The sequence below is a fragment of the Melopsittacus undulatus genome, chromosome 3 (genome assembly GCF_012275295.1).
Source record: "Melopsittacus undulatus isolate bMelUnd1 chromosome 3, bMelUnd1.mat.Z, whole genome shotgun sequence".
NCBI classification, from domain to species: domain Eukaryota; kingdom Metazoa; phylum Chordata; class Aves; order Psittaciformes; family Psittaculidae; genus Melopsittacus; species Melopsittacus undulatus.
Window position 1 is genome coordinate 18,910,173 of NC_047529.1, and position 26,388 is coordinate 18,936,560.

At 38.7% G+C, this 26,388-nt stretch overlaps 1 protein-coding gene across 1 annotated transcript in view; it reads right to left on the minus strand.

The window, feature by feature from the left end:
* RCAN2 (regulator of calcineurin 2) overlaps positions 1–26,388 on the minus strand; it is an 80,030-nt gene that overhangs the window by 46,999 nt on the left and 6,643 nt on the right. The window contains exon 2 of the mRNA XM_005146424.3: positions 23,127–23,353. Within this exon, the coding sequence (XP_005146481.1) occupies positions 23,127–23,351 (225 nt within the window). The 5' untranslated portion in view covers positions 23,352–23,353. The remainder of the gene's footprint in view (positions 1–23,126; positions 23,354–26,388) is intronic.

The following is a 26,388-nucleotide window of genomic DNA, read 5'->3' on the forward strand; positions in this document are numbered from 1 at the left end:
CAACACTGATGATCATGTCTTATACTTGATTCAGCAATCCACTTCAAAAAGACAAAAAGTTCCCCATATCAGAAAGAAAATAAGTCATGCTGTCCCAGCAAGGGACAATCTTGCGTTCTCAATTTGTACAGTGCCTGGAATAACACAGTCGTAATGCATAACCTTTACCCTGGTGCATGGAGCTTTTGTTTTTCTACAGTGTTGATATAGTTGTAGCTGTGTCTCAGCTTGAGACATATAAATAGGACTACAGATTTGAGACTTTTCAAGCTCAGTTGTCAAGTTATTAAAATAACTTGTGCAAAATCCTGACCCTCTTTTCGCAAGCAAAATACTGCTGACTTAGCCTTAGGGAAACTTCGCTGTCTAGACCTCACAGTAACATCAGCCACATTGTATACAAAAATACCAGCTGAATTCAAAAGCAAATGTGACATTTTTTGTTCACTTGATGAAGCTTGTGCTCATCATTACTAGTAATAGACTAATTATTTCTGTAGCAGCTCTGCTTGCAGGTGCAAACCATATTAAGGGGCTGCATAAATCCCGAAAAACAAAAAGAACCCCCTCATCGATGACCCTTTGACACTTGAATGGAACAACATGAAGGGCTATACAGTATGCCTGACTCATATGTTTTTAATCATGCATATCTTAATTGATCTCATTCAGACAACTACACAAGTCAGAAGTATTTAAACCAGGCTCCCTTATACACTAGGAACACACTTTTACAAATATAATTCTATTTTCTAACAGAATTATGGAGGATAAATACTTCTAAAAACCCATAAAAATTTAGTAACATAAGAGACTGGTCTGAAAAAAGCCCAGGGAAAAAAAAGTTCTTCCAATTTCTGTGTTTGCAGCAGAAGATAAAAAGACCAGACACACATTCTTCAGAAGCAAAGTTAGCTCCTTCAAAGAGGTCTTTCATAAAGACAGTAAAAGAAAATGGAGTACTGAAGACTGCATAGGGTTTAGCTCAGCCACAGAAGGAAAAAGAACATGCATAACTATTTCTTTGCTTATGGCAGTGAGCATTGACTCATGCTCAAGTAGATTACCCTCAAAAGGACAGAAGTAACAGATAAACCAAGCAAGACAAACCCACAAGCAGCACATCAGACTGCTGGGCCAAGAACTGGGAACTGAGGGGAGGGAGATGCTCTCATCTCTAGCCACCCTGTAGATTATGTTCTGCATTAATGAAAGGGTGAAAAATTGGCACTCTGAAAACACAATTCAGAGAGAGACGTTTGAACGCAAATGAGGGAGATGCGAAAACAAATGAGATAAAACAGATTATTTGATGCTATGAGCTAGCATTAACATACTAGATAAATACATTGTTACCTGGAAGTAACAGTCCCACTGCATATTCCCAAACAGAACTATCATTAAACATTATGTTGTTAAATTATGCCTTTTTTCAACAACATTGTGAGGATTTTAACTCTTGGTGTATACAGATGAAAAAGCCTGAGATTCCATTAATGTTCACTAGCAAACTTCTCCAAGAGTGGAGTCAAAAGCTGAAACAATAGTGTGTTAAGCCAGAAGATGCCTATCTGCCCCAACTTACTTTATCCTAGGTTCTAAATTACTATCAAAACTTCCTGAATTTTCAGAGGCAAGGGACACAGCAGTACCAAAGATATAAAATAAGGCACCTACAGCATCTCTGAACCACCCATCCCCTGAAGATGAGCTATACATTAAATACTTTTCAGATAGAAAATTTAACTGGCATTTACACTAAAGGAGGAACACTGAACTATCCAACAGCTACAAAAGCCCTGTGTTTTCCAAGTTGAGTTTAACCCCCAAAACTGAAGTTTCTGTAAATCCTAAATTGAAAACAACTGTGGCAAAAAAGGACTTGGATTCACCCCTTCTCATTATAAATAATCATTCCTGTGGTTTGAAGATTTTTAAAGAAACAGAATTTTGGCCATAGTAAAAAAGAAAATGGAAGTTTAATTAAACTTAGAATAACCCTAAATCAATAAATTCTTCATGCATGCAGAGAAAATCCCTAGCTGAACCATGTCTCGGCTGGCCTTGATTTTTTGGAAAAGTATATTTTCTGCATTGTGTTGATATTTTGTATTTCTGTAGGCAATAGCTTTCTGTTAGTCACACTTCTAAATCTCAAGAATCTCAGGGTCCAAGAGTTATAAAATAAAACATTATGAAGGATTTCTTCCTCCTTTAATAAGGAGGATAGTAAGCACCTCAAAGACCCACATAAGCTAATGTGAGAATACTTCAAGTGCCTGAATAAACAACTATGTCATTTAGGCAACATCATTTTGCTGTCTCATTTAGCTACACACGAGTTTCAACTCTGAGTCAGAAGTGTTCAATTACTTTTAACATAGCAGCATCATTCATAGTCCTTTGCTTCCAAGTATATGCAAGGAGGCGTGAGGGGGTGGAAACCAGTGCATGAGTCTTCTGTCTGCTGGAAGCAATTACAAATCGTTCCCTTTGCCAGATCCACACAGGATAAGAACCATTTTGGTTCCCAATTACAGAACCCTCTCTCTTAAAATGAGCTGCCACATATCAGAAGTCAGGATATTATTGATTCGTTTTGTGAATAGATGACCACCTGCAGAATACATAACACATACAGGAATCCCTGATAAGAGAATGAGATCATAACCCTGCAGTGTAAGCTAAACTTATTTGCAGTGTATCTGCATAATATCATAGATAAACTGAAACCTATGCAATTTTAAATTAAAAGAACTAAACATAGATCCCCACATCCTGGCATATACATTGCCATTACAAGAGACAAATCTGGTACTTAATTTCACTGCTTCCGCAAGGATAGCTAGTGCAACATGAGATGCCTTAGAGGATCCATGCATGGGTTTGACAAATGTGATAAAAGACCACTGGAAGACTCTTCTCTTCTGAACCATCAGCCAGGGGCCCCAAGAGGTTTTTTAAGATATTTAATTAGCACTAATTTGGGCAACTGAATGCCTCTTAATACACTCAATGGACTCCAGAGTGGAATTTTGCTGACCTCTCACACTTGATGTGTAGTTTAACATGAGCTGCATTGCCCTCCAACCTCTGCTGACAGCTACGGAAACTTATATAGGACATATGTACATACATGAAAGATGACATTTAAATTTAAGTGTTGATCTTTAACTGAATACTACAATAATGTTATCACTGTGCCTAAATTTTTTTAACAGCAAGATAGGAATGGTGATACTTACCTACTATGTAGATGTAAAGCAATGTTAATGTCACGTATAAAATACATTTCTAATTAATAGATTCTTATGCTAGCCCAGTGCTCCTAGAGCTCCAAGAACCTCTTGAAATCTCAGGCACCTTCTCAGTTCACAGTGGGAAGATGGAGATACTCACAGGCTGGCACTGAAGCAAGATGCTAAAGAGATGGATTCAGTACTTCACAAACTACCTTTGTGACCTTGGATGAAGAACACAGAGGAACACACATTCGGAAGAGCTCAGAGCCCTCATGCTTTATTTGGATTTTAAGTGTAAGCTGGGCAAGACAGGTACTCTTCACTATTAAATGTTTTTTAATGGATGATGGTGCTTGTGATAGGACTGTAATACTCCTGCCAAAAAAACCCTATGATTTACAGTTATCCATGAATTCTGTTAGCTTCAAGATGTATTTTTAAATCACTTCCATGTACTCTTACTTGTCTCAGACTAGCAAGGGTATTTAACATGCCTGTATGTTTTCCTTGTCATTTCAGACACTTCATCACAGAAAATGCCCTTGAAGGAAGAGCCTGGAATGCTCACTGCTGTGAGAGACCAGCCTTATCTCTCAGCTGCAGCTCTGCACAGGACACACAGGTGAGAGATTTAATGGCTGTGCTGAGAGAAAACAGTGCTTACTGCCATGCCAGCAAAAGCAGTTGAGTTCAAAGGAAAAAGAAAAAAAAAGTAAAATGTCAAGCAGCATGCAGCCAGCAAATAATGAAGTGATGAATAATAGATTTCTTACGCAATTGCTATTTTATCCTGGTATTACAGGGTAGGTATTTAGTTTGCTGCAACACTTTAAACCACATAGTCTCTTGATCTGCTAATTCCCTGATCCAACTGCAGACAAGGAAAAAAAAGTGTTCATACATGAAATTTATCATATACAAATACACATTTTAGTCTTCATCACAGAAGACACTGTCTTCTGTTTTGATAAATTCTTTGCTATTATTTTGTTATTTATGTTCAAAGGAAAAATTAAGATTAGGTAAATAAGGGACCCAAAAATCAGATACAAAGCTTCCCCAGTGGCTCTCAAGTCAAATGTGAAATCTGTTAAGGAAGTTCTGTTTTTCCCCCTGCAGCATGTACCTTATGATTGGGAACAAAAAAAGAAAACTGGGTAATTCTAAAATATCAGTGAACTTGTAATTTATTTATAAAATGACTTTACCAGAGCCTCTCCCCACAAGGCTGATTTCCTGATTTCACAAACAGAAGAAAGAGACCAAATAAATAATTGCCTATATCTTACATGGAGATGTGAGAGAGCAGATTTAGTTTGTCCCTTCTCCTCTCCCTAAAAACAGACTTATTTTCTCACCTAGAACTTGAGAAGTAGTAATTTCATTGACCCAGACCAGGAAAGAACCAAACCACACTTCATTCTTCTGTTTTGCACTCTCAGTTTACTCAGTATTACAGTAGTTTCAGAAAGTGTGATACAGCTCTAAATAGATATTAACTAAAATAGAAATAAAAGAGCTAGTTCCCATACAGTCATCTCACACATGAAGTATCAGTACCATGGTTTCAGAAGATGTATATTTAATACAGTTGTAAATAATTTACCATTCTATATGTTGGTTCACTCTAAGAACAAAAGGGCATTACAATGCATTGTCAATATTCAATTGACAGTAATTAAATAGCAGATATATTAAAAATATGCATGACAGAAAACTTATTTCAAAGCAACTTATGTATATTTAAACAATCAGCTTCCATCTGAAACATGGAGCTGTAAACAATGCTATTTCACAAAGCTACATATTTTTTAGTAGAGGAACATTACCATACAAAAATTCTAAGTCATTCTAGTTTTCATAGTCTTCAGGAATAAAACCTTAAGTATTTCTGACTTGAAGTATATTCTGGCCAAATCAGAGCTACCACTATGATGCCAAATACAGCAAAAGCCTCCATGTCTACAAGTGCAGATTTCTCCCACTTTCAAAGAACAGTATCTGCAGTTCCAGCAGTAAGATCAATCTGTAAGAAATACTCTAGGTTCTGATGTAGAATCTACACCTTCCCCTTACACATGGAATTAGAGTTTATCACATAGCAGTAGATCACTTAATTTTCTCTTTAGTCAATTTAATTAGAACAATGTAAATAAGATATGCAAAGAGATAATGTCAGCACTGAAGTACTCAAAACAATCAAACCATTAAGAGTTAATACAACAGCCTGAAATTACATATAATGTACAGGATCCCAGTTTAGGGGGAAAAAAAGGTCTCACTAAAAACCCCGCTGCTCTCCACCCTGTGCCCTGTGATGCAAGGTGCTCCATACTGATGTTTACCATAAAATGTGAACTGGAGATAGTACTAGTTTGGAGGTCACTAATGGTTTCACAGCTTTCCATGAAACAAGTAAGGCTTGTAGAAAGGTGGTTGTTTCCTCACTGTTAAAAAGACAAAAAAGTATTAATTTGTAATTTAATATGCAACTTTGAAATAGTATTATATATAAATTTTAGCTATAGGCTGAGCTTTTACAGTCAGAACTTCATACCCTTCAGCTTAGGTTGGACAAGCAAAACTTGACTTCATTTCACTTGAAATATCATCAATTGTATTACAATTTCCTCAGGCCACAGAGATAAAATTAGGTAAGAGGAAGGTCACAACTTTAAGTTAACTTTTAAAAGACTGCTAAAACGTATTCTAGCATTGGATGATATCAAATGACAGCAAATACTTCTTATGGAAAGGCTATGCTCTGCAGCTAACAGATTTATTCCCACTCTAAATTACTAAGTGTATCTCTTAAGCATGTTTATGTTTCTGTGACACAAGGAAGCAACTAAAGACAGTCATAAGCCAAGAAACATTCCTGTAAGATAAGTGAATTAGAACTTGAACAAAAACCAATTTCTTATCTTTTGGACAATACAACTGAAAAAGTCACATATTTCCTGTTCTGTCAACATTCTCTCAGCATTTTAAAATACTATTGTAATGTCTGGTTGCTATTTACAAAATATTTTACATAAACCAATGAATGCAGCCAAATTTCTCAAGGGACATGTATCAGACCATATACAGTACATAGCCTATAAAATAATTCCCCAGTGAAATAATTCCTATATCAAGTTACAAATTGTTTCAGGGCTCTCTGCCCCATATTAGAGAATCCTAAGAGTATCCACTGAAGTTTTCAAGGCATCATATTCACTGCAATGATGGCCAGGGTATAAAATATTTGCACATCAATTTAAAGAGCATCTTGCTAACAACTGGAAGACACTCCCAGCAGTCTAACATCTGAATATGAGGCAGGAAACACAGTGGCTGTGAAACAGGGACAAGGTTCAGTCAGTCTTGCATACATTCCACCTGAGCACAAACATAAACCAAAGGCATTAATTCATAAAGACACATACTCTGTTATCTATAAAAATAGTCCCAGGTTACTGCCCTGCTTCTGTAGAGATCACAGAATGGTTTGGGCTGAAAGAGACCTTAAAGCTCAGCCACTTCCAGCCCCCTGGCACGGGCAGGGACAATTTCCACTAGATCAGGCTGCTCAAAGCCCCATCCAACCTGGTCTTAAACACTGCCAGTGATGGGCCAAGAATCTTGTGGTATTTTGAAAACAGAGATCAAAGCTTTTCTGGAAGGCAGACTAGTCACCAAGTACAAAATGATACCATGAAGAATCTTCAAGGCATTGACAGGTTTGGAGTTGTGTAGGGTTTTAAAATGTCAATTTAAATTCTGCAAAATTACTTCAATTTTAATGGTCTGCATCTTTGACTTTTCTTCTAATGCCTCTGAACCCTAGTTATGATAGCTGCTTTATTTAATTTTGCTAAATGAATTCTTCATTTTATTAGTATAAAGATGAATAATTATTTTTACTGATTTATTACCATACAAATTTCTGGAATAAACTATTTATGCAAACTTCATGTACCAAATCAAAAGCAGTTCCTCTGCCCCTAAATGTAGAAGGGATTACAGGCTAAGAACTATTTTAGTACTACTTCTAGAGAAAAAGCTGAGCAATTAAATACTACTTTTTAAAGCAAAATTTAAAAGGACAGAAAAAGAACAATGCTTTCCCACCATTTTAAAATCAGCACCCTCAAACAGTGATTTTGCATTCTGCAACTAACAGAATAATGTGGTTTTAATATTTTTGACTTTATAATTTTATATGTAAAAGTGATGGAGAATTCCGCTAGTACAGAATTTGCTTTCTCTGGAATTGAAGTATTACTTCCTTTGGTGAATGGGAAGCTATAGGTGCTGTTATTTTCAAGTTGAATTTGTTAACTAACAGAATACAGCAAAAGGGCTTTTATTTATACAAGCAATCTGAAATCCATGTAGTTTTAAATTCAAATGGAAGAACAGAAGATATCTGACAGATACTTCATTTCTTAAGCAGCAGATACAAAGAACCAAACCCAAGCTCTTTTCTTCCATTATCTCAGATCTTCTCTATTTGTGACTGTACAGGATCTGCTGCAACCCAGGAAGCCACTGAAAATGCCTGAACTGGAAAAAAAGAGTCTCCTGTGTTCCCTCTACAGCCTGTTTTTACAGAGTAAAGTTTTCTGACTGCTTCAGCTTTTCTCTTACGTTACTTTTGGGATCTCATTATTTGAGTGTTTGCTTGGTTTGGTGCATCATTTACAAACTCTAATAAAAGATATCTGAAACTTTCACCTCAAATCAAAGCCAGTGGGTTTAGATTAACCTCAGATTTGATCAATTTGGGGTTGTGTCACCAAATCATAAAACCACATGATTGGCTTTCCTAAATATAGGTACAAGTGCAGTTGGCAAGCACAAGCCTACACAACTTTAAGAGATTTGTGGAAGATGTTTTCAAAGGGATCATTGTAATCCCTATACTCAAATGCTAAAACACACAGCAAAAGTTTCAAGCTAGTCTCTTTCTGAAGAGAATCTTTAGAAGATTTTGTCTAGCAGGGTTATTTCTGATAACTTTGGGATCATAGAATCATAGGATAGTTAGGGTTGGAAAGGACCTTATGATCAAATATATGTTATCTGATACAGTACTATGCAACAAATTGTTAATGCAGAGAAAATGGGATTGATATAGGAACTGTTAAGTGTAAAAAGGATAGCAATACATTCAGTGCCAACAGAGGAAGTACCACTCCAGGACAAGGCTATTAATACAGCTTCCATTGAAATGGATTTTTAGCAGTAATTTTATCTGGCATATTAATGCCAACCCACACACAACCCATACAACAGACAAGCACTAGCAAAACTGCCAGTGGCTTAAGGTTTTCAAAGCCCAGAAAGATCAACATTGGGACTACAATTTATCACAGACCAGCAGCATACATAAGGAAAGATCACTAGCACTTGTAAAAAGCCAACACAATCCCAGGTCTCAGCAGTATACTTCCAGGTAAAAAAGACAGATCATGTCACCCCAGCTCAACACTCAGTACAGTTTAAAGAAAAGATAGATAAAAGATGACAATGGTATAGCAAACAGATAGAGCTTGTTATTTAATGGTAAGTTGTGTAAGATGTCTGTGGGAATGCTAACTGGACAGCACGACTGCCATTGTTGTTAGAAAGAAAAGGACAGGAGTAATTTGAAAGATTTTTAAGCTAAGTGTGGGAAGGAAGGAATGCAGAGCAAAGGTGGTGATAAAATTCAAATGGATCCATAAAACAATGGCATGAATACATAAGACTGGCAGTACTGGAGAGAGGAGAAAGGAAGTCTGGGCATACTTTTATTTCATATTACTCTGCATCATCTGCTAGTTTAGAATCATGCTCACAATGATTCATAAGGTAGAAGCTTAACAGCAACGTTGAATAATGAAATAGCATGGGAGAAAGTGTGGGAGTTGTGAAACCCAAGCTCAGCTAAGAGATCACTATGGGTGATACATTTCTTTCAGCCATAGAAGCAGGGGGAAAGCAGAGTTCTCGAAGTTTGCTGAGCATGGATAAAATTAGATTGTCTTGGTCTGCCACCTGGAATCAGGACATAGATTGCAACATACTCAGTATAAAAGAACAAAAAGGACGTCAGAAAAGGAATAGGAATTTGGTTTTGCTCATTCAAGTTTTTACATTGCCAGCAAAGCACACGTAAGTGTCCATTAAAATGGGCCAGCTGGATTTAAGGAGCCAGATAAGAACTGGGAAGCTGAATCAACTGCAGCTTTTGAGCTGCTTATCAAAATCATGTGAAAAAAACAAATGACCCAAGGCAACTTAAAGAGGGTTCCTGCCAGGAGAAACAACAAAGCACAGAACAACGGGTTACGTTTTATCAGTAAATTGGGAATACAGTATTAAACCCAAATCTGGCAGGAGCTCATTCATAACCTAAACTAAGATCACACTGGAAGCTATTTCACTTCCATAGAGCCCAATTTTAATTTGGATAAAAACTTCAAGAAGTACCAGTTGAGGAAGTGCCCAAATGTGTGTGATAAAATTATTCTAATTACTTAAATCAGTACAAGCAATTGATCATTTTAAATTAACTGGTCTGCAATGATAAATTTAAGTGTGGGCAAACAGGAACCAGCAGAATCCTGATCATGGCTTCACTAACAGCAAATTGTGCCTGACAAATTTGGTGGCCTTCTACAACAGGATTACAGCACTGGTACATAAGGGAAGATCACGTACCTGGACTTGTGCAAAGTATTTGACACTGTCCCACACAACACCACTGTCTCTGAACTGAAGAGACATGGATTTGGCTGAGCTATGAACAGCACAAGTACTCAGTCTTTGCATTTTGTTCAAAACATACTGCTAGTTTACTTAAATAATTGACTACTGAATGTTTTAGCTGATCCCATTCCTCCAAGCCAGGCTGAAACTGTACCCATCTTATGCATTACCTTGCTTTCCAAGTAATCCTATATACCTCAGTAGGGCTTTGCCAAATAAGACAACAAACATACACATACCTGAGGCAGACTTCAATCATAATGCAACATCACTAGCCCTGGCCACAGAAAGCAATGGGAACAGGTCCAGCTCTATCCAGAGTCAGGAGGAGGAGATGGGATGAGAGATAAAACTAGAAAGGCTGCAAACTAAGTCCAAGGCTACAATGCTTGTCCAAAGACAGGACTTGAGATAGATAGACCTATGCAATTCAGGCCAAGAATAAAGGCTCCATCCTGAGCTTAAGAGGAGCTCCTGGATCAATAAGCAGGAGGTGGGACAGGTCACAGTAACTGAAGCCTGCTGGTGACACAAACCACCATGTGCTGGCCACACGTTATTTGCAATAATTAAGCTGTTTCAAGGAACCTGTTCTGAAATGGCTGTTGGGAATCACAGCTGACAACATGGAGACTTCCAGACTGCCTGGAAGTTCTTAGGAAAAGTACTGTTTGTCCTCAGCCAGAAGTGTGTCATGGACCATTTTAACAAATTGGTTGAAAACATTATCTCACATTATAGCACTGGAACCCTTGCCAGAACATTATTTGATTTACAGCCGCAACACAGCCTAAGACTATAGCATTAGATATTACACTTTCATGTTTATTAGGATTGAATTTCTTCTCGGTAGATACTTGCTGACATGCAGCTGAGTGACCCACAGCCATACGTCAATTTAAGTTTTAAAGAAAATTATGACATGCCAGACAAAACAGAAGTTTCCCTTTAAAACCAATTTAATATACAGGCTATAAATTGCTTGAGGGTCTAGCTAAACTGCACTCCTTCAGTTTGTCCATTCTCTCAGCTTTGTTACTAAATCAGGTGTAGCCAACTATTTATACCACCTTACCTGGCAGCACTGCCAGTTTGCTCACTAAGGACAAAGAAATCTACCAGGTTTGCAAGCAAGTACAATGAAGACATTATTTCAGGTTCATGTCCTAGCTATATACAGGATACCACAGATGGCTTATAACAATGTCAGGCTATGTCTGGAATACTGTGCTCAGTTTTGGTCCCACTATGTAAAAAAAGATGTGGTCAAGCTGGAGAAGATCCAGAGAGAAGAGCCATGAGGCTGATCCATGACTGGGCAGCCATGTGAGGAAAGTCTGAAAGAGCTGGATTTGTTCATCCTTGAGAAAAAAAGGCTCAGGGAGACATTATCATCATGTTCTACTATGTAAAATATGGCTACAAAAAAAAAAAAACAAATTGGAGACTCCCCTTTTACAAGGAGTCACATGGAAAAGATGAGGGGTGATGGGCACAAGTTACTCCCAGGGAGATTCTGGCTGGAAGCAAGAGTCAAAAAATTTCACAATGGGAACAATCAGCCATTGGAATAATCTCAACAGGGATGTAGTGGATTCTCCAACACTGGACACTTAAGATTTGGCTGGACAGGATGCTGGGACATCTAGTCTAGGCCATATACTTTACCTAGATAGGTTAGACCAGATGACCCTTGAGGTCCGTTCCAACCTGGGATTCTATGATGGGGAATAAGGAAAGAGTTCAGAAATGTAAAGAGGTTGAAAGCCAAAATAGTGCATGGCTAGAAGCTGAGTTCAGATGAAGAGCCACAATGCATTGTAAAATTTAAGATCTAGGTTCACCGTAAGCAGAAACACTGCAAAGGAACACCGACAGTAATAATTACTCTGTGAAACTATTTTGCAGGTCTAAAACGAAACTCAAATACATTTAGGGTGACCACTGCTGTTCAGACTGCACAAAACCAGCAAGGATTAAAAGCTGTAGTTTGTATTTAAGATTCTAGTGGCAGAGTATTTAAAACGACATTTCATAATATATGTTACCCTTCAGTCCTCCCACAGCTGAAGAGCTGTGTGGTACCTGAAGGAGTCAGCAGATGGCACCCATGGCACTCGATACAACCAAAGCACACACATTCGATGTCCTTTCATTCACATACAGTAGACTCTTCACGGAAAGCGTGGGGTTTTTTCTCCACCAGCCAGGATTTTCCATTATACAGCATAAACAGTCTAAGTGGGTATAAATTACGTTTATCTTCATTATCAAGGTGACTTGCTGCATGATCATTAGGAACAGGGAGAGATCAGAAGCGAAATACTGCTTTTCACTTACAACATTTTAATCTCAAATTCCACAATATTGGTGGGTTTACTCAGTTCTCAGAAGTAATGCATCTGTGTGAGAATCCCAGTTTCAAATACTCTTGCACCTCACCCTACATATACCTAAGATATGACCTCAAGAAGCCAAAACAAAACCCAATAGTCCACATACATATAGATGATGGTTGAGATGTAACACAAACACAAAAGACATTAACAAGAATCTAAAGCTTGCCTAAAAACCAGTATCCCATTAGAACTACAACTCATGTATTACAGGTCTGGGGTTAACAGAAGTCTATACACTACAAGGATAGCTGAAGATCTTTCAAAAGTAATGGTAAGCAGGGAAAGAATTAACTGCTAATGCAGAATTAGAAGAAAAAGGAAGATAGGTACCAAATCTTTCAAGGAAATCAGCCTATCCAGAAACCATACACCACCTCTTTGCAGTACATAACACACAGAAAATCCTAAACCACTGTCCTCACATGACTTTCAGCTTATGAAGAATTTTCTGAAAACCCAGTGACTCTTAATGTTTGCATTTGGACTCTCCTCCCTGCCATTCAAGATCACAGAATCACAGAATGAATCGAGCTGGAAGGGACCTTAAAGCTCATCTAAATTCCACCCCCACCTGCCACAGCAGGGACACTTTCCACTAGACCAGGTTGCTTCAAGCCCCATCCAACCTAGCCTTGAACACTGTCAGGGAATGGGGCAGCCACAGCTTCTCTGGGCAGCCTGTGCCAAGGCCTCACCATCCTCACAGGAAAGAACTTGTTCCAAATCTCATCTAAATTTCCCTTCTTGAGGACTGTATTTTCTGTCAGGGATACCATGGACTCCAGGTGCTAAAAAAAAAAAAAAAAAAAAAAAACAAACCAAAGCTTTCAAGAAGAAATATCTTGAGAAACAGATAAACAATCTGCATACAAAATGGTCATGAAGAATAAATAATGGCAGAGACATAATTTGCATGACTCTATCATGGTGCCAAACACTGGAAATGCAGGGAAGAAATGATCGTATGTCTCCCTAACACTAGTTCCAGTAACATTAAGCTCAAAATTGCTAAGTGATTGCATGCCACAGTCTAACAATATCTTTATACTTTTTAGACTAACTACAAAACCAATTAAAAGACAACACATACCAATTTGCATCCCCCCTCCTGCAGTGTAATAAATGCCTTCATTACACTCTTGCCAGGGATACTGTAATTTCTTTTTCCCATAATGCTATCATCTTGACTTCCAGCTCATTAGTCTCTATCACATGGAAAAGGTTTGCTCTTATCCCTCTGAGACACACACGTAACATTCACCATAGCTGCAATGCCTCTGCTTCTGTATTAAGTTTCAAAGCCCAGTACAAAAGTCACGTAATTTAAGCAGCATAAAGCACCCATGAAATGCAATCAAATTAGAGCAAGACAGCCTACAGTTGAAAGTGATCACATTAAAGCAAGTCAATAAAAAAGTACAAGATACTTTATTTCCAAAGCCATTCACACACTCATGTTACACAAGAAACTAAGGATTTGAATGAACTCAGCTGACCGAATGGTAAAGGTCATCAGCAGATCTGCTGCCTGAAGACTGGACCTGAGAACACAGCCATAGAGAAACCCTCGCACTACTGCACCAAATGCCAGAACTTCCATCAACTGCAAAGAAGCATGAATTAATCTGGAATAGAAGAAAATATGTTTTCAAATGTACAGAAGTAACTGATTATTTGTTTCACCTTGATTCAACTCTGAATATGATCTCTCACCTTTGTGCTCAAGTCTGTGGCAGAACCTGCCTTAACCAATACCACAGTCCTAAAGCTGCTGCCTCACTGTTTTCCACTCTGTATTACCTCAACTTGCCTTCAAGCATTCCTCATTTTTCTAAGACATTTCTACCCCTATTAAACACTGATATATTAATTACATTAAATTCTGGGAGTGTTGTTAATGTCAATTTTTTATGAAATTATTAAAGAAATTCACTTAAATAACTGGCAAAGTTGTAGACTTACTGTTTTTAATGACATTAAACCAGAACATGGCTTCTATAAATGCAATGTCTTTATGCATTGGTAATGAAGTCTGACCTTCATTTAGAAGCCTTTTCCTTGGGTCAGAAAACTGATATCAGCACTTGTGGATGGATTAGGAGCTCTGATGGTATTAAAATAAGGAACAGCTGCTGCCCTAACCACATTAAAATAGCTTTACTGCACTTTTTGATTACTATCAGCTACAAAACCAGTATTTTTGTTGACTTCAGAATGACAGCTTGCTGGAGGGAGAAGGGCAAAACTGTGATTATTAGCAGATAGCAGCCAATAAGAACTACTTAGTGGAACAAACCAAAGACTTTCCTACAAACTGCATAAAAGCAGCTTTTCCCATTTAAAGATGTAGCTCTTGCTTGTGTCAGCAGATATCAGAAGGGTTGACTTGCTTTAATACACACTGTGCCAAAATATGTTTCACTTAGACGCATGGAAGTTCTTGTAGAAACGAATGCTGTGGTTTATTCCAAGTGTGACCTGGTGTCTATCTTCTTGCCTTTACATTGCTTTACAAAAACACACTGCACCTTAGATTGCCTGACAAGCAAAAAGGAAAAAATCCAACCAGAAATAACACTGGTCAAGAATAACAAGTATCACCAGTTATGATAACTCTAACCCTTGCAAACTTGGTAGATACGAAATAGAAAAAAAGCTGCATGAAATATTGCTGCCAGGTTCTCTTGCTTATCATCCCAGAAAGCAACATACCCTACTATCATCCTGGAGAAAAAGAGGCTCAGTATTCTATGTGTATGCAGTCAAACTCGCAAATACTTTCACGCAGGATAGTCAGGAGGAGAAAAACACCATCAACAAAACTCTGTCAGCAAAAGTCCTTGGTTGAACTCCACATCCCTGTTAACAGTGGTAGGGAATTCAGAAGACACACTAGCCTCAGCATTCCAGGCCAGATCTCAACTTCCTCAAAGATCAAAAGGCATTTGAGTCCAGGAATTAGTTCAACCGATTAGAGGAGACAGATGAGTGCAAAGTAGAACTTTAAATCTAGATTTATACAGTGTTTAGGAGTAACTAAATTAGATGTTCCCACAGTTTATCCTTCTATGTCCATTGTGCTAGAAAAAACTGACTTACAGGCAAGACCTCTCAATTCTCTCTGGCTCCCAGAGCCTGTGTTTTCTCACGCCACAACTGACAGTTCCTAAACCTTGACATGGATTTACCAACACCTTTGTTAGAATCTTATTACTCAAAATTTTATTTATATTAGCAGAACTGGTGAGAAAATTGCATTCCTATACAAAAAAAAAAAATTACTCTGCATGTCCTTTCCCAGGGAAGATTTCCCACCCACCCTGGTTTCTTGAGACAACGCATTCCCTCTAGGCTGCAGAGCAGAGCATGAGCACAGAAAGCCAATGCTAAAAGAATTTTTCCATAGTTGCTCTTAAGGAGAAAGTACATTTCCAAATTTAAAAAGCAGACAGTAACTGCTGTCTTGTGTGTTCTGGAAAGAATATTACTCAGTTTATTTTTGTAATTTACAAACAACTAGTATAGCTTGATGCTCTGAAGCACTACTGCAAATCTCAACTGCAATGAACACAGGCCTACCTTTAACCCAGTTGATCTTTTGCCAGGCACATTCTCCCATCAAAACAAGGGCATTTGTGCTACCAAGCACCCTGTGGAAGGATGGGAAAATAACCCCAAGTACTGTATAAATTATTAGCATCCACATTACAGACAGCAGTGTTTCAGGCCCAGACAGACATTCTTGGTAGTCTTTTTTTTTTCCTTTTGATAGGTTGGTTCAGCTATTTTTGTTGCTTTAAACACATTTTCAGAGCAAGAATTGAACATTGATTGAACAGAATAATATTTGGAGCTTTGTAACTCCTGGATAATCATGTTCAAATATACCTTCTATTTGCATGGGATGTAATCGGCATATGCACAGGTTTAATCTGGCTGTACTGTTACAGCTGCACAAACTCAACATTCTTCTTTGTATTTCTTCAAAGGTTATCAAATCATAAAGCTTATGCACCTTCCCAGAAAGACAGTAGAAATACTGAAGCCTTTCAGTAACAGCCAGAACTACCTAAGAAAGAAGATGGAAGGAATGCCTAAACCAGACTAAGCTAACAACTCCTTACAGTTCCATTTGAAATTCTGCAGGCCATCTCAGAAAAAAAATTAGTGTCAGACCCTTTATAAACACATAAATGCAAGTTGTCTGAACAGCAACAATAGTAAACTTAAATAATCTCCTTATAAATATGTATTAAAATTCTGAATACACAAACCACACTAAGCAAAATCCATTTTCTTCTTCCCGACCAGAAACAACACTCAATAGATCCCAAATGTCAATGAAAATTGCCTTTGCTACTGTTCTTAGATATAAAGAAGCTTTCTTGTGAGACTGGTGAGGCACTGGCACAGGGTGCGCACAGAGAAGCTGTGGCTGCCCCATCCCTGGTAGTGTTCAAGGTTGGACGGGGCTTGGAGCAATCTGGTCTAGTGGAAGGTGTCCCTGCCCATGGCAGGGAGTTGGAACTGGATGAGGTTGAAGGTCCCTTCCAATCCAAACCATTCTATGAAATATCTACACCTCCTTCAGGTTGTAGAGAGCACTTGCATAATGCTGCTGAAAAACCTGGGATTATCACTCTAACAGTCAGATGGGAACTCAGATGCCAAGCACAAGAGGTCATAGGTGTCTTCAGCAGAAATACTGTATTGGACCAAGATGGTTTCTACTGAAAGTATTTGAAATTAGTTACAGAATAAAATATGAACGCCATGGAAATGAATACTTCTCAGAGCAAGAACAGCCTCCTATATAGCTTTTAGTTCTTAGATGTCAGTAAACTATTATCTAGGGAAGAGTACAGGACAGGATTCCCAAAGGGCAGCTACAATTCATGAACTGATGAAGGACATTGCTCTTGCAGCTTTCCCTTGCAAGCTCTCTGTATTTTTATTTTATTAGATGCAAATACAGTATGTAGTAAAGAAACACTTTTTTTCCCCCCCAGAACAACAGGAAATAACATTCATCCATTTATAAAGCAGAACAAACCAAAGTGGGTAGAGATTCCACAGCACAAGGCACAGTCTGCTTCAAGTGGCAGTTTCTGATAATGTTATCATATCGACAGATGACAACCTTAAAAGGTAGAAAAACTGAAAGTAAAACAAAGCAGCAGCAAGTGTACCAGGAAGGCAGAATGAAGCCTGCATTCCTTTCCAGCCTTGGAGCAGTGACTTCATCTTTGCTAGGGTGACCTTCCACTGAGACCAGGATGAATACTAATATTAGACTAAAAAGAAGTATGCCACCCTCTAAATATAATGATGACTCAACACCTAGAGGCTCCAATGATATAATGTGAAGTCAGAACCTCTTTGATCATAATCAAGATTTTTAAAAGTGATGCAAAAGGAACAGATCTTCCCTTGCAGAAATAAAGACTGCCTCCTAGAGCATTTTCTTGAATTAGCCTGTAGGAAAAGGGAACCAAAGAAACACTTCACACGTGGCAGCAGACACACTGGCTTCCCTTTGTTTAAAAGAAGCACTGAAAAGACACATTTCAATTACATATTTCAGAGTCAAAGCATCAGAAGAAAGTTTATGTGTTAATCCTAGAAGTGAAAAGTTAACGGCAACCCAGCAGACCACTGAATGGTCCAGTGTCTTTTACTGCACCTTAAAAATAAAAATACCAGCATGCAGGTGCGCTTCACTGAGAAAGCCAAATTCCAGTATAAAGGAAAAAAGCCTTTCCAAGTAAGGCTACAGAGTTCTCTTAAAGCATCAAACTTGAACAAATATCCCAGCACTTACTTGAGGTAGCCTTAGATCTTTTTCAATGCCCAAGCTCAATAATACATCTTTTTTAAAAAAGGTAGTCTAACACAGGCTTCTGTAGTAAAAGCAAGTCATCATCCAGTATATGTGAAAGAACCCCTCATGAAAGTAGTAACTGTTTTTGTAATAAACATCATTAAACTAGAATTATCTTTTCCATTGATTCGTTAATTTGATCTCTTTTCTCCTCCCTTCCCTACTCTGTCTCCATTACTCTCACTGTTCAGGAAATGCATTCCCCAGTCTTGTATTCACACACTGACCCTCCTCTTCAGAAGAATTTTTTAGGATACACTTCATCATATGTTCCAAGAATCACAAACTGATGGAGGCTGGAAGAGACCTCTGAAGGTCCATCTTGAACAGCCCCCCTGCTCAAGCCAGGTGCGCAGGACCATATCCAGAGGCTTCTGAATACACCTGTGGAAGGAGACCACACCACCACCCTGGGCAACCTGTGCCAGTGCTCAGTCACTTTCACAGTAAGAAAGTGTTTCCTGATGTTTGAGTTTGAGCCCATGGCCTCTGGTCCTGTCACTGGGCACCAATGAAGAGAGCTTGGCTCCATTTTCTTTGCACCCTCCCTTTAGGTGTTAATACACACTGATAAGATCCCCCAGAGCCTTCTCTTCTCCAGGATAACTCTCCCAGCTCTCTCAGCCTTTCCTCATAGGAAGTGCTTCAGTCCCTTCATCATCTAAGTGGCCCTTCACTGGACACTCACCAGTATGTTGGTATCTCTAGTACTGAGAAGTCCAGAACTGGATGTGTCTGGTCACTGTTTTCTCATGCAGAAAAAATAATTTAATAATTATCAATAATAATCTCTCCTATTGGTTTTAATTAAGTTAGTAAGAAAAAAAGCACTTAGTGGACTTCGGCTACCATTTCCTAGGCAGCTTCAGCATAACTAAAATGCTCAGAAACTGATTTTTCATTCTTTATCAGAAATACAACTATCAAGTTTAATAGGTGCTCCCCCCGATTTGAGCCAAAATTGATAGGATTGATGGCTTGGTTTCGCGAACAAAGATTTTGGGAAGGGCTTAACCACACTTACTTCAAGCACGATGACCAAGGGTGAGTGGGATATGCAAATCTGATTTGAAAAGTGTGCTTAGGCAATCAGGGAGTGTCTGACCACGACTGACATCTCTTGAGTAATCTCGAGCTACCCACGTGCTGGTCCGCCTGCATGCAAGGTTGGATCTGCTGCTACCCATGCACCTTGTCACCTACCGATTCGACCCTCGCCTGTCCATACTGACAAGTGAGAGCAAGCCCTTCCAGCCTGGCAAAAGGAAGAGCATACAGCCTCTAAACAGCTTGAGGAAACACATCTTCCTTCACGTAAGCATATTCTAATAGTGACAGTTTTGTGTAAGCAGTTCCTGAGGCATTACAGCATCTGAAGAAACCATCTTAAGAGACAAAGATGCTTCACTTTGACAGTGAGCTTACCAGTTTCAGCCTGAAGGAAATTACAGTCATAATACAGAAAAGGATGTTTTTACAAAACAGTGATATATGCATAACAAATTCACAACAAAAGGTTTACTATCCAGAAAGCCCTAGGGGCTACGTGCAGCAATTAACTGTTAAAACACACACACACATCCATCCTTAGGAGTAATCAGTCATGCCCTTTGGCTCCCCACCACAGTTGCTTTTTCAGGAAAGATAAAAGGAGCAGTGCTTCCCATTCAGTCACACCATCAGCCAAAAATAACAGTCTCAATTTTGCCATATCTTGCTCACATAAGTAGTCCCAGCAGTTTTTCCAAGAGACATGTGGTAATTATCAGGGTTTAGGAGTATTTTCTATTTAGTTGCATTAGAGTAGGACTTCCATGACCCAGCAAAGCCAGTGCTGCACACTCCAAAAAGCCTGCCCCTACCATTAACAAGTTATATGCTAAAATAAATTATCATAACACAGAACAACTATGGGGCACAGCTGACTGTGACCCCAGATTTGGAACACGGTTGTTAGATAATCTACTTCTCCACACCTTTGCTGTTCTTTAAAAGCTAAAAAAAAATCAGTATTTTCTAGTTGCATTGTAAAGAAGGTACAATTGCATTTTCTATACGAAGGAGCAGGCTATCCATGATGGGAGTGGAGATAAGCAAAAATCACACCCCCACCTCAGCTGCAGCAAGCTGATAGTATATTGATGTTTGCTAAGCCATCGTGTGCAAGTCCTCAAATGCCTGTATCATTGACCTAGATAGACAGGACATTCTCCTGACCAAAAACACAGGCCTGAAAGCAAGTATTTCTTCACTAGATACTGTTACTGTAGCAAAATCAGATATACACAGCCAGTATAAATTTATATTTCCCCTTTCTTCTGCCTGTGTTTAGGATCAGGCAGTCACTCCTGAGCAGCTTCCTTTACACCAGATGGCAATGCTCATCTTTCAGGTTCAGGGCCCACAATTCTTCAGACTCACTCTGTGTTGAGAGCTTAGGGTGCCAGCCAAGAGAAGACTCAAGCCTGGCCTGATAAAATTTCTTCATCTGTAGAGAACATGGCCTTCAGCTGCAAGAATTCCTCATCTTCAGAAAAACAAAGGTCCAAAACTCAGGCTTCCTACAGATGCCATAGTCACTCTTGATAAGGCAACACTGAATGCATTCCAAGAAGTGCTGCACAGGCACGTGAGGTTGGTGAAAGTGTATAAGTGATACAGAATGCAGTAAGATCAGACAACATGAATCAGCTTATCCACAGTGCTGGCATATGTGCAGGTAAGTGTCACCCCCAGGCTGCTGCCATCCCCTTCTCAAGCACAAACTGGAACTTACCCTGTATCTGACACAGTAGTTTAGTGTCTTCAAATTAAAACACAAAGTAGTTAAGGAATAAGCTTTTAAAACCTATCATCTTTAGAGAGATTATTGCTTAGATATTTGCATATTCAAAGACTGAATTTGACAGTTCAGCCTCTTAAGGCACTTCAGCACTTCAACACTGTTGCATGCCAGAGCCACTTAGAAGCTTATATATTTAAGCATTATTTATACAGCACATTCACAGACCAAACCTAAACAACCTTTCAAATCAATAGGTTTCTCTGGCTTTCTTTACCAGATAACTTGTAACTTCCAAACCAATCATACCTCCATTTTCCTTCTAAAAGCATAGGTCAGGAGTAAGAGACAAAAGATACTACAGTAATGGTTATATTTGTAGTAGTGTATGTTCTTTAAAAAGTTTAGTGTATTGCTACTCTTACATAGGATCAACATATAACTGCAGATATGATTATCAGCAGCATTTATTGTGTGAGATTTTAAACTTCAGCTTAGTAACCTGACAATATTTTATACTGAATTCATGTATGCTCTATCCTGCAGCAACGGTTAATAATAGAAAAGATTACCAGCATTAATCAACTGAGAACACAAGTACACATTCTACAGGAATAAAAATCATAATCAGCTCCCCAGGTCCTTGGATTTAATGAGAAATCTGAAGGTAATCTCATCTAGTTAAATACAGACTTATGGAGGTAACTACTTACCTGCCAACAGAGCTGTTCAATCCATGTCATTGACAGATAGTTTACAGAAATGCACATGGAACAGAATATCCACCTCCACAACCCAGCTGCTATTCTTAAGACATCCTTAAGTCCTGCAAGTCTTTGGGGATTGCTATCCCACGTACTTACATAATCATCCACTCCATTTTCTAACTAAGCCATCAGCTAAATGCCAGAATAGAGCTCTCCGAGAAGAAAGCTCAGGAACAAGTGGGGATAGAATCTCTGCAGGAGACAAAGGGATTCTGTAGTTCAGGTCACACTTCTGTTTTCTTCCTTTAAATCCCTTCAACTTAAATGAAGCTCATTAGCAAATGTTTCTGAAATTCCACAAAATGGCACAACATAAGTGTAGATGTGCCTATAACAATTAGCCTAGACTATTTCATCAGACAATTAAGCACAAAGCTATCGGTTTTACATTCCTGGCATCTCCATCAGGAAGAATACTAGGTTAAGAAACAGAAACTGAAAACTCCCTGCAAAAAGTTGATTTTTTATAATTATTTTTATATTAAGATATTGTTTTCAACATTCTGTTTTAGTAAAACTACAGAGTTAAAAGTAACATCACTTCATTCTTATCTTTGTTCTACTATCATTCATTTTAGATTTTCCAAATAAAATAGTATTTCAGATAACTTTAGACACCTGAGACCCTATCATTCTATACAAGGAGGTTATAGTGAGGCAGGGGTTGATCTCCTTTCCCAGGTAACAAGTGATAGGACAAAGAGAAATGGCTTCAAGTCGCACGAGGGGAGGCTTAGACTGGGTAATAAGAAAAGTTTCTTCACCCAAAGGGTTATCAAACATCGGAACAGGCTGCCCAGGGAAGTGGTGGATTCACTATCCCTGGAAGTGTTTAAAAGATGTGTAGAGGTGGCCCTTAGAGACATGGTTCAGTGGTGGACACGGCAGTGCTAAATTAACAGTTGGACTCCATCTTGGAGGTCTTTTAAAACACAGAAGATCCTATGAGAAGATGCAGTAAAGGCAGCCTCCCATCACAGTGGTACACGATCAGCAAGTGGGAGAAACTTTCACACATTTAACTTTGCCACCTCCATCACAACTGCAGTTACAATTGCTCTGAAGACCTGTACCCACATTTCAGTATTCTATTAATCTGGACAAAAGAAGATTTTTGCTCACCAGAGTTGATAAAAGCTTTTTAAGCTACTGAAATAGATGTCATAGCAGAGTACTGTTGCACCTTAGAAAGAAACCATAGTTTGGATCCATTTTCTCTGTACAAGACAGATTAAACTGTTTCATTGAAACTGCAGTAAACACAAATGTAAGGCATACATTTATCTTGTATTGAAAATATGGAAAGCAACACTTTACCTTGCTGTCCTCATCTTCAAACACAGACTGGTGAACATTACAAGCAAAGAGAGAATTTGGGAGATCATTGAAGTCAATTATTTCATGAAAATCTTCCTCTGCAAAGCATCTCTTTAAATCATTGTCTCCATTTATAGAGTAGAGCAAGAAGTGTGCACCATCCTCCAGGATGCAACCATAGTGACCCAGGCCACGCATTCCAAAGAAGTACGAGTCTCCCCTCATCCCTGGCAACAAGAAAAGACACAGTTACACTACACTTAGAAAACATCATATGCACAAGTTAACCAGAAATCCTTAGCTTGGGGGATTAGCTCATAGAAAGTGTACTTTACACGATTTTAAGGCAACAATTGGCCCCTGAAGCAGGGCACTAAAACTAGTTTCACCAAAAGGTGAAATAAAGGGGCTCTGCTAATAATTAGTTTTAATTATTAGCAGAGAAAAGACCTAAGCATACCAGCACAAGCTGCTGAACACAACCAGAAGCGTTATTTCAGTGCCCTTGCCCTAAAAGAAAATATTGGGCTGTATTTAGGTTTAAGAGAACCATGTTTGCTACTGGGAAGGCAGGCTCGTGCTTCTGAATTCACAGTCAGCTTAGAAAAAAAGTGTAATGTGTTGGGTAAGATGAAAGTGAAAATAGCTTTCTTTAATTGTTGAAGTTAGGGGAAGAGTAGACTTGAGAGATGATTCTCAGCACCCTTTAGGAAAATCCTGCTGCCTTTGAAGCCTTTACTCCAAATCTATCATAGTAGAAAGGTAATATTATGACGCACAAGTAACAAGCCCATACATCAAATACTTACCCTACTATTGATAACAAGAGTAAACTTCATACCAGCCAAGAGGAATAAGTAAAGGTCCAATTAATTATTGGTGTGTTAATTAGCATAAATTCAGGTGTTTATCAATCCTTAGTACAGGTGTAATACGCATCAGCTACAACATCTACAGAGCTCCAACAAGCTGACTAGAAGCCATGGAGAAGCATAATAAATCCCCTGATATTTTTGTTTCTTTTAATCACAATATGTAATCATTGGCTGTTTTTCCTCCTCAAAATGAGTTAAGGAATTACATAAACAGTATGATCATCTGTTTCTGATTTGCTCTACTGCATGCTTGCTGTTCTCTATAAATAGTTGTAAATATTAGTTCAAATACACTATCTAGGACTAGTGTCCAAAATTAAACTCTATGGGCTTATTACACTTAATCTTGGTAAAGCAAAGCTAAATTAGTTCAAAGCTTCATCCATTCATTTAAGAGGTCATGGGATCAAGGCCTAATCAGGTCATATTTAAGAGACCAATATAGAAGACTTATTTCTGAAAATTAAAAACTAAAGAGAAAGACACAGGAATATTAAGCCACTGTCAATGTCTTCTTGAATCAAAACCTACCAAAACTTGTTTTCTTAATCAGTGCTTGTGCAGCTGTGCTCAAGTAATTATTTTCTTAGGGGAGTAGGGCATTGCTTTGACATTCTGCTCGCTTGTAAAAGTGATAAATTTAGCCAAAGAAGATCAAAAGGGACACGGCAGCAATCTTTGCACCCCAAAAGGCAGCTGCAAATGGAAAGAAATAACTTCTTGCTGCCGGGGCTAAGGCAGAGAGGCTAAGAACCACACTGGTACCAACATATCACCAGACAAAGCCATGATAGCCCTTGACAGTGCTAGGTAAATGGTTAGGACTTGACCTTAAAAATCTTTTCAAACCTGCACAATTCTATGGAGCTAATCTGCCATGCCTGTGCCTTTCACATAACTTCATTTCTGCTGCTGCTCTGAAATGATACTTGGTAGATAAAAGAGCACATCATTCCATGACATAAGGTTACAGAAGTGTCAGTAATTGTTGTTGCTGAAGTCTCAGGGCTAACAACAGAAGTCCTCAAGAAACCAAGTTGAAGTCATGCTCAAAAGTATCAGTTTAGAGCACAGAGTCCACACTTACCACACTCTCAAAATAACAGAGACAGATTTACTAGCCAGTATTACTCACAGCAGCAAAGGCTGGAAGGGACCTGGGCTGGTCACCTAGTCCAAACCACAAGGTCAGACCAGGATAACTCAGGACCTTATCCAGAGGTAAGTGCTGTACAGCAATACCACTCAGAGCACATGTAGCTATCTGCAGAGAGCTGGCAGGTCACAGGATCTTAACTGTCCTCCTTTTCCAGGTACCAAACTATGTTGTACAGCTAAAAACAGAATAGTTTTCTAGTCCTGTATTCCATGCATGTGATTTATGAGGGAGGGGCTTAAAACAAGCAAGAGTGCAGTGCTGTAAGGAAGTAGGTATAGTATGAAAGCCTCAGGCCAATTACCTCCTTTTACTGTGTCAACCTAAGGACAGGTTTTTAGACTATCATATGCACACCAGTAATTTCACCAGCTCAATCTGGTATTAGCACAAGTATCTCCAACTAATTTCAGTTTAGGAATTTCATTCTAACTGAAAAGAAAGCCTAAATAAGTGGCAAAATAGATGCCTACTTCAACAGTAGGCATTAACGTAGTAGAAACTCAGTGTCACAGCAATACTGCCTCTGGTAACTGAACCAACTCACTTGAGCCTAGTATTACCATGAATTTCTGTGTAAACCCACCCAAGTAAGTACCATTAAAAAAAGCAAAACTCACAGCAGCCACTACTGGGGAAGACACTTAAATTCAGACTGTATTGCCACTCTGGCAGAGAATATTAATAGATCTTCTACTCCTAACACAATCTCTAAACATGCTTACCATCATGTCTAGCATGTGCTGAGATTCATTGCTTCTAGGTTTATAAAAATAAACTTCGAGCCCAATATGTTACAAAATAAAGTTTACATGCCTGAGAGGATGAAGTACTTCATTCACAACAAGCAACATTCTTGCAGTCACTGAAAATACTGACTATTTTAGAGTCATACTGGCAAAGAACCTTCCCCCCGACAACCCCAAGCATTAAGCTGGAGGAGTCCAGTCAGCAGAGGGGGATGTTTCAAAGCCAACTTTACACAACAGACTCAAAAGGATAAAGATGACACAAGCTGGTATTAAATAGTTGAAGGAATTTGGATTATGAATGAACACTCAATAAGCATCCTAGTGAGAAGGGGAAAATTAAACCAAACTGGGAGTAGCGAAGTTTAGAACCTACAAGAATGTCCTAGGATATAATGAAATAGGGATCTCCTGGCTGAATGGAACTTGCAGGCAAAGCAGGGCAAGAGAGGCAATACAACACATTGATTTGTTTTCCATAA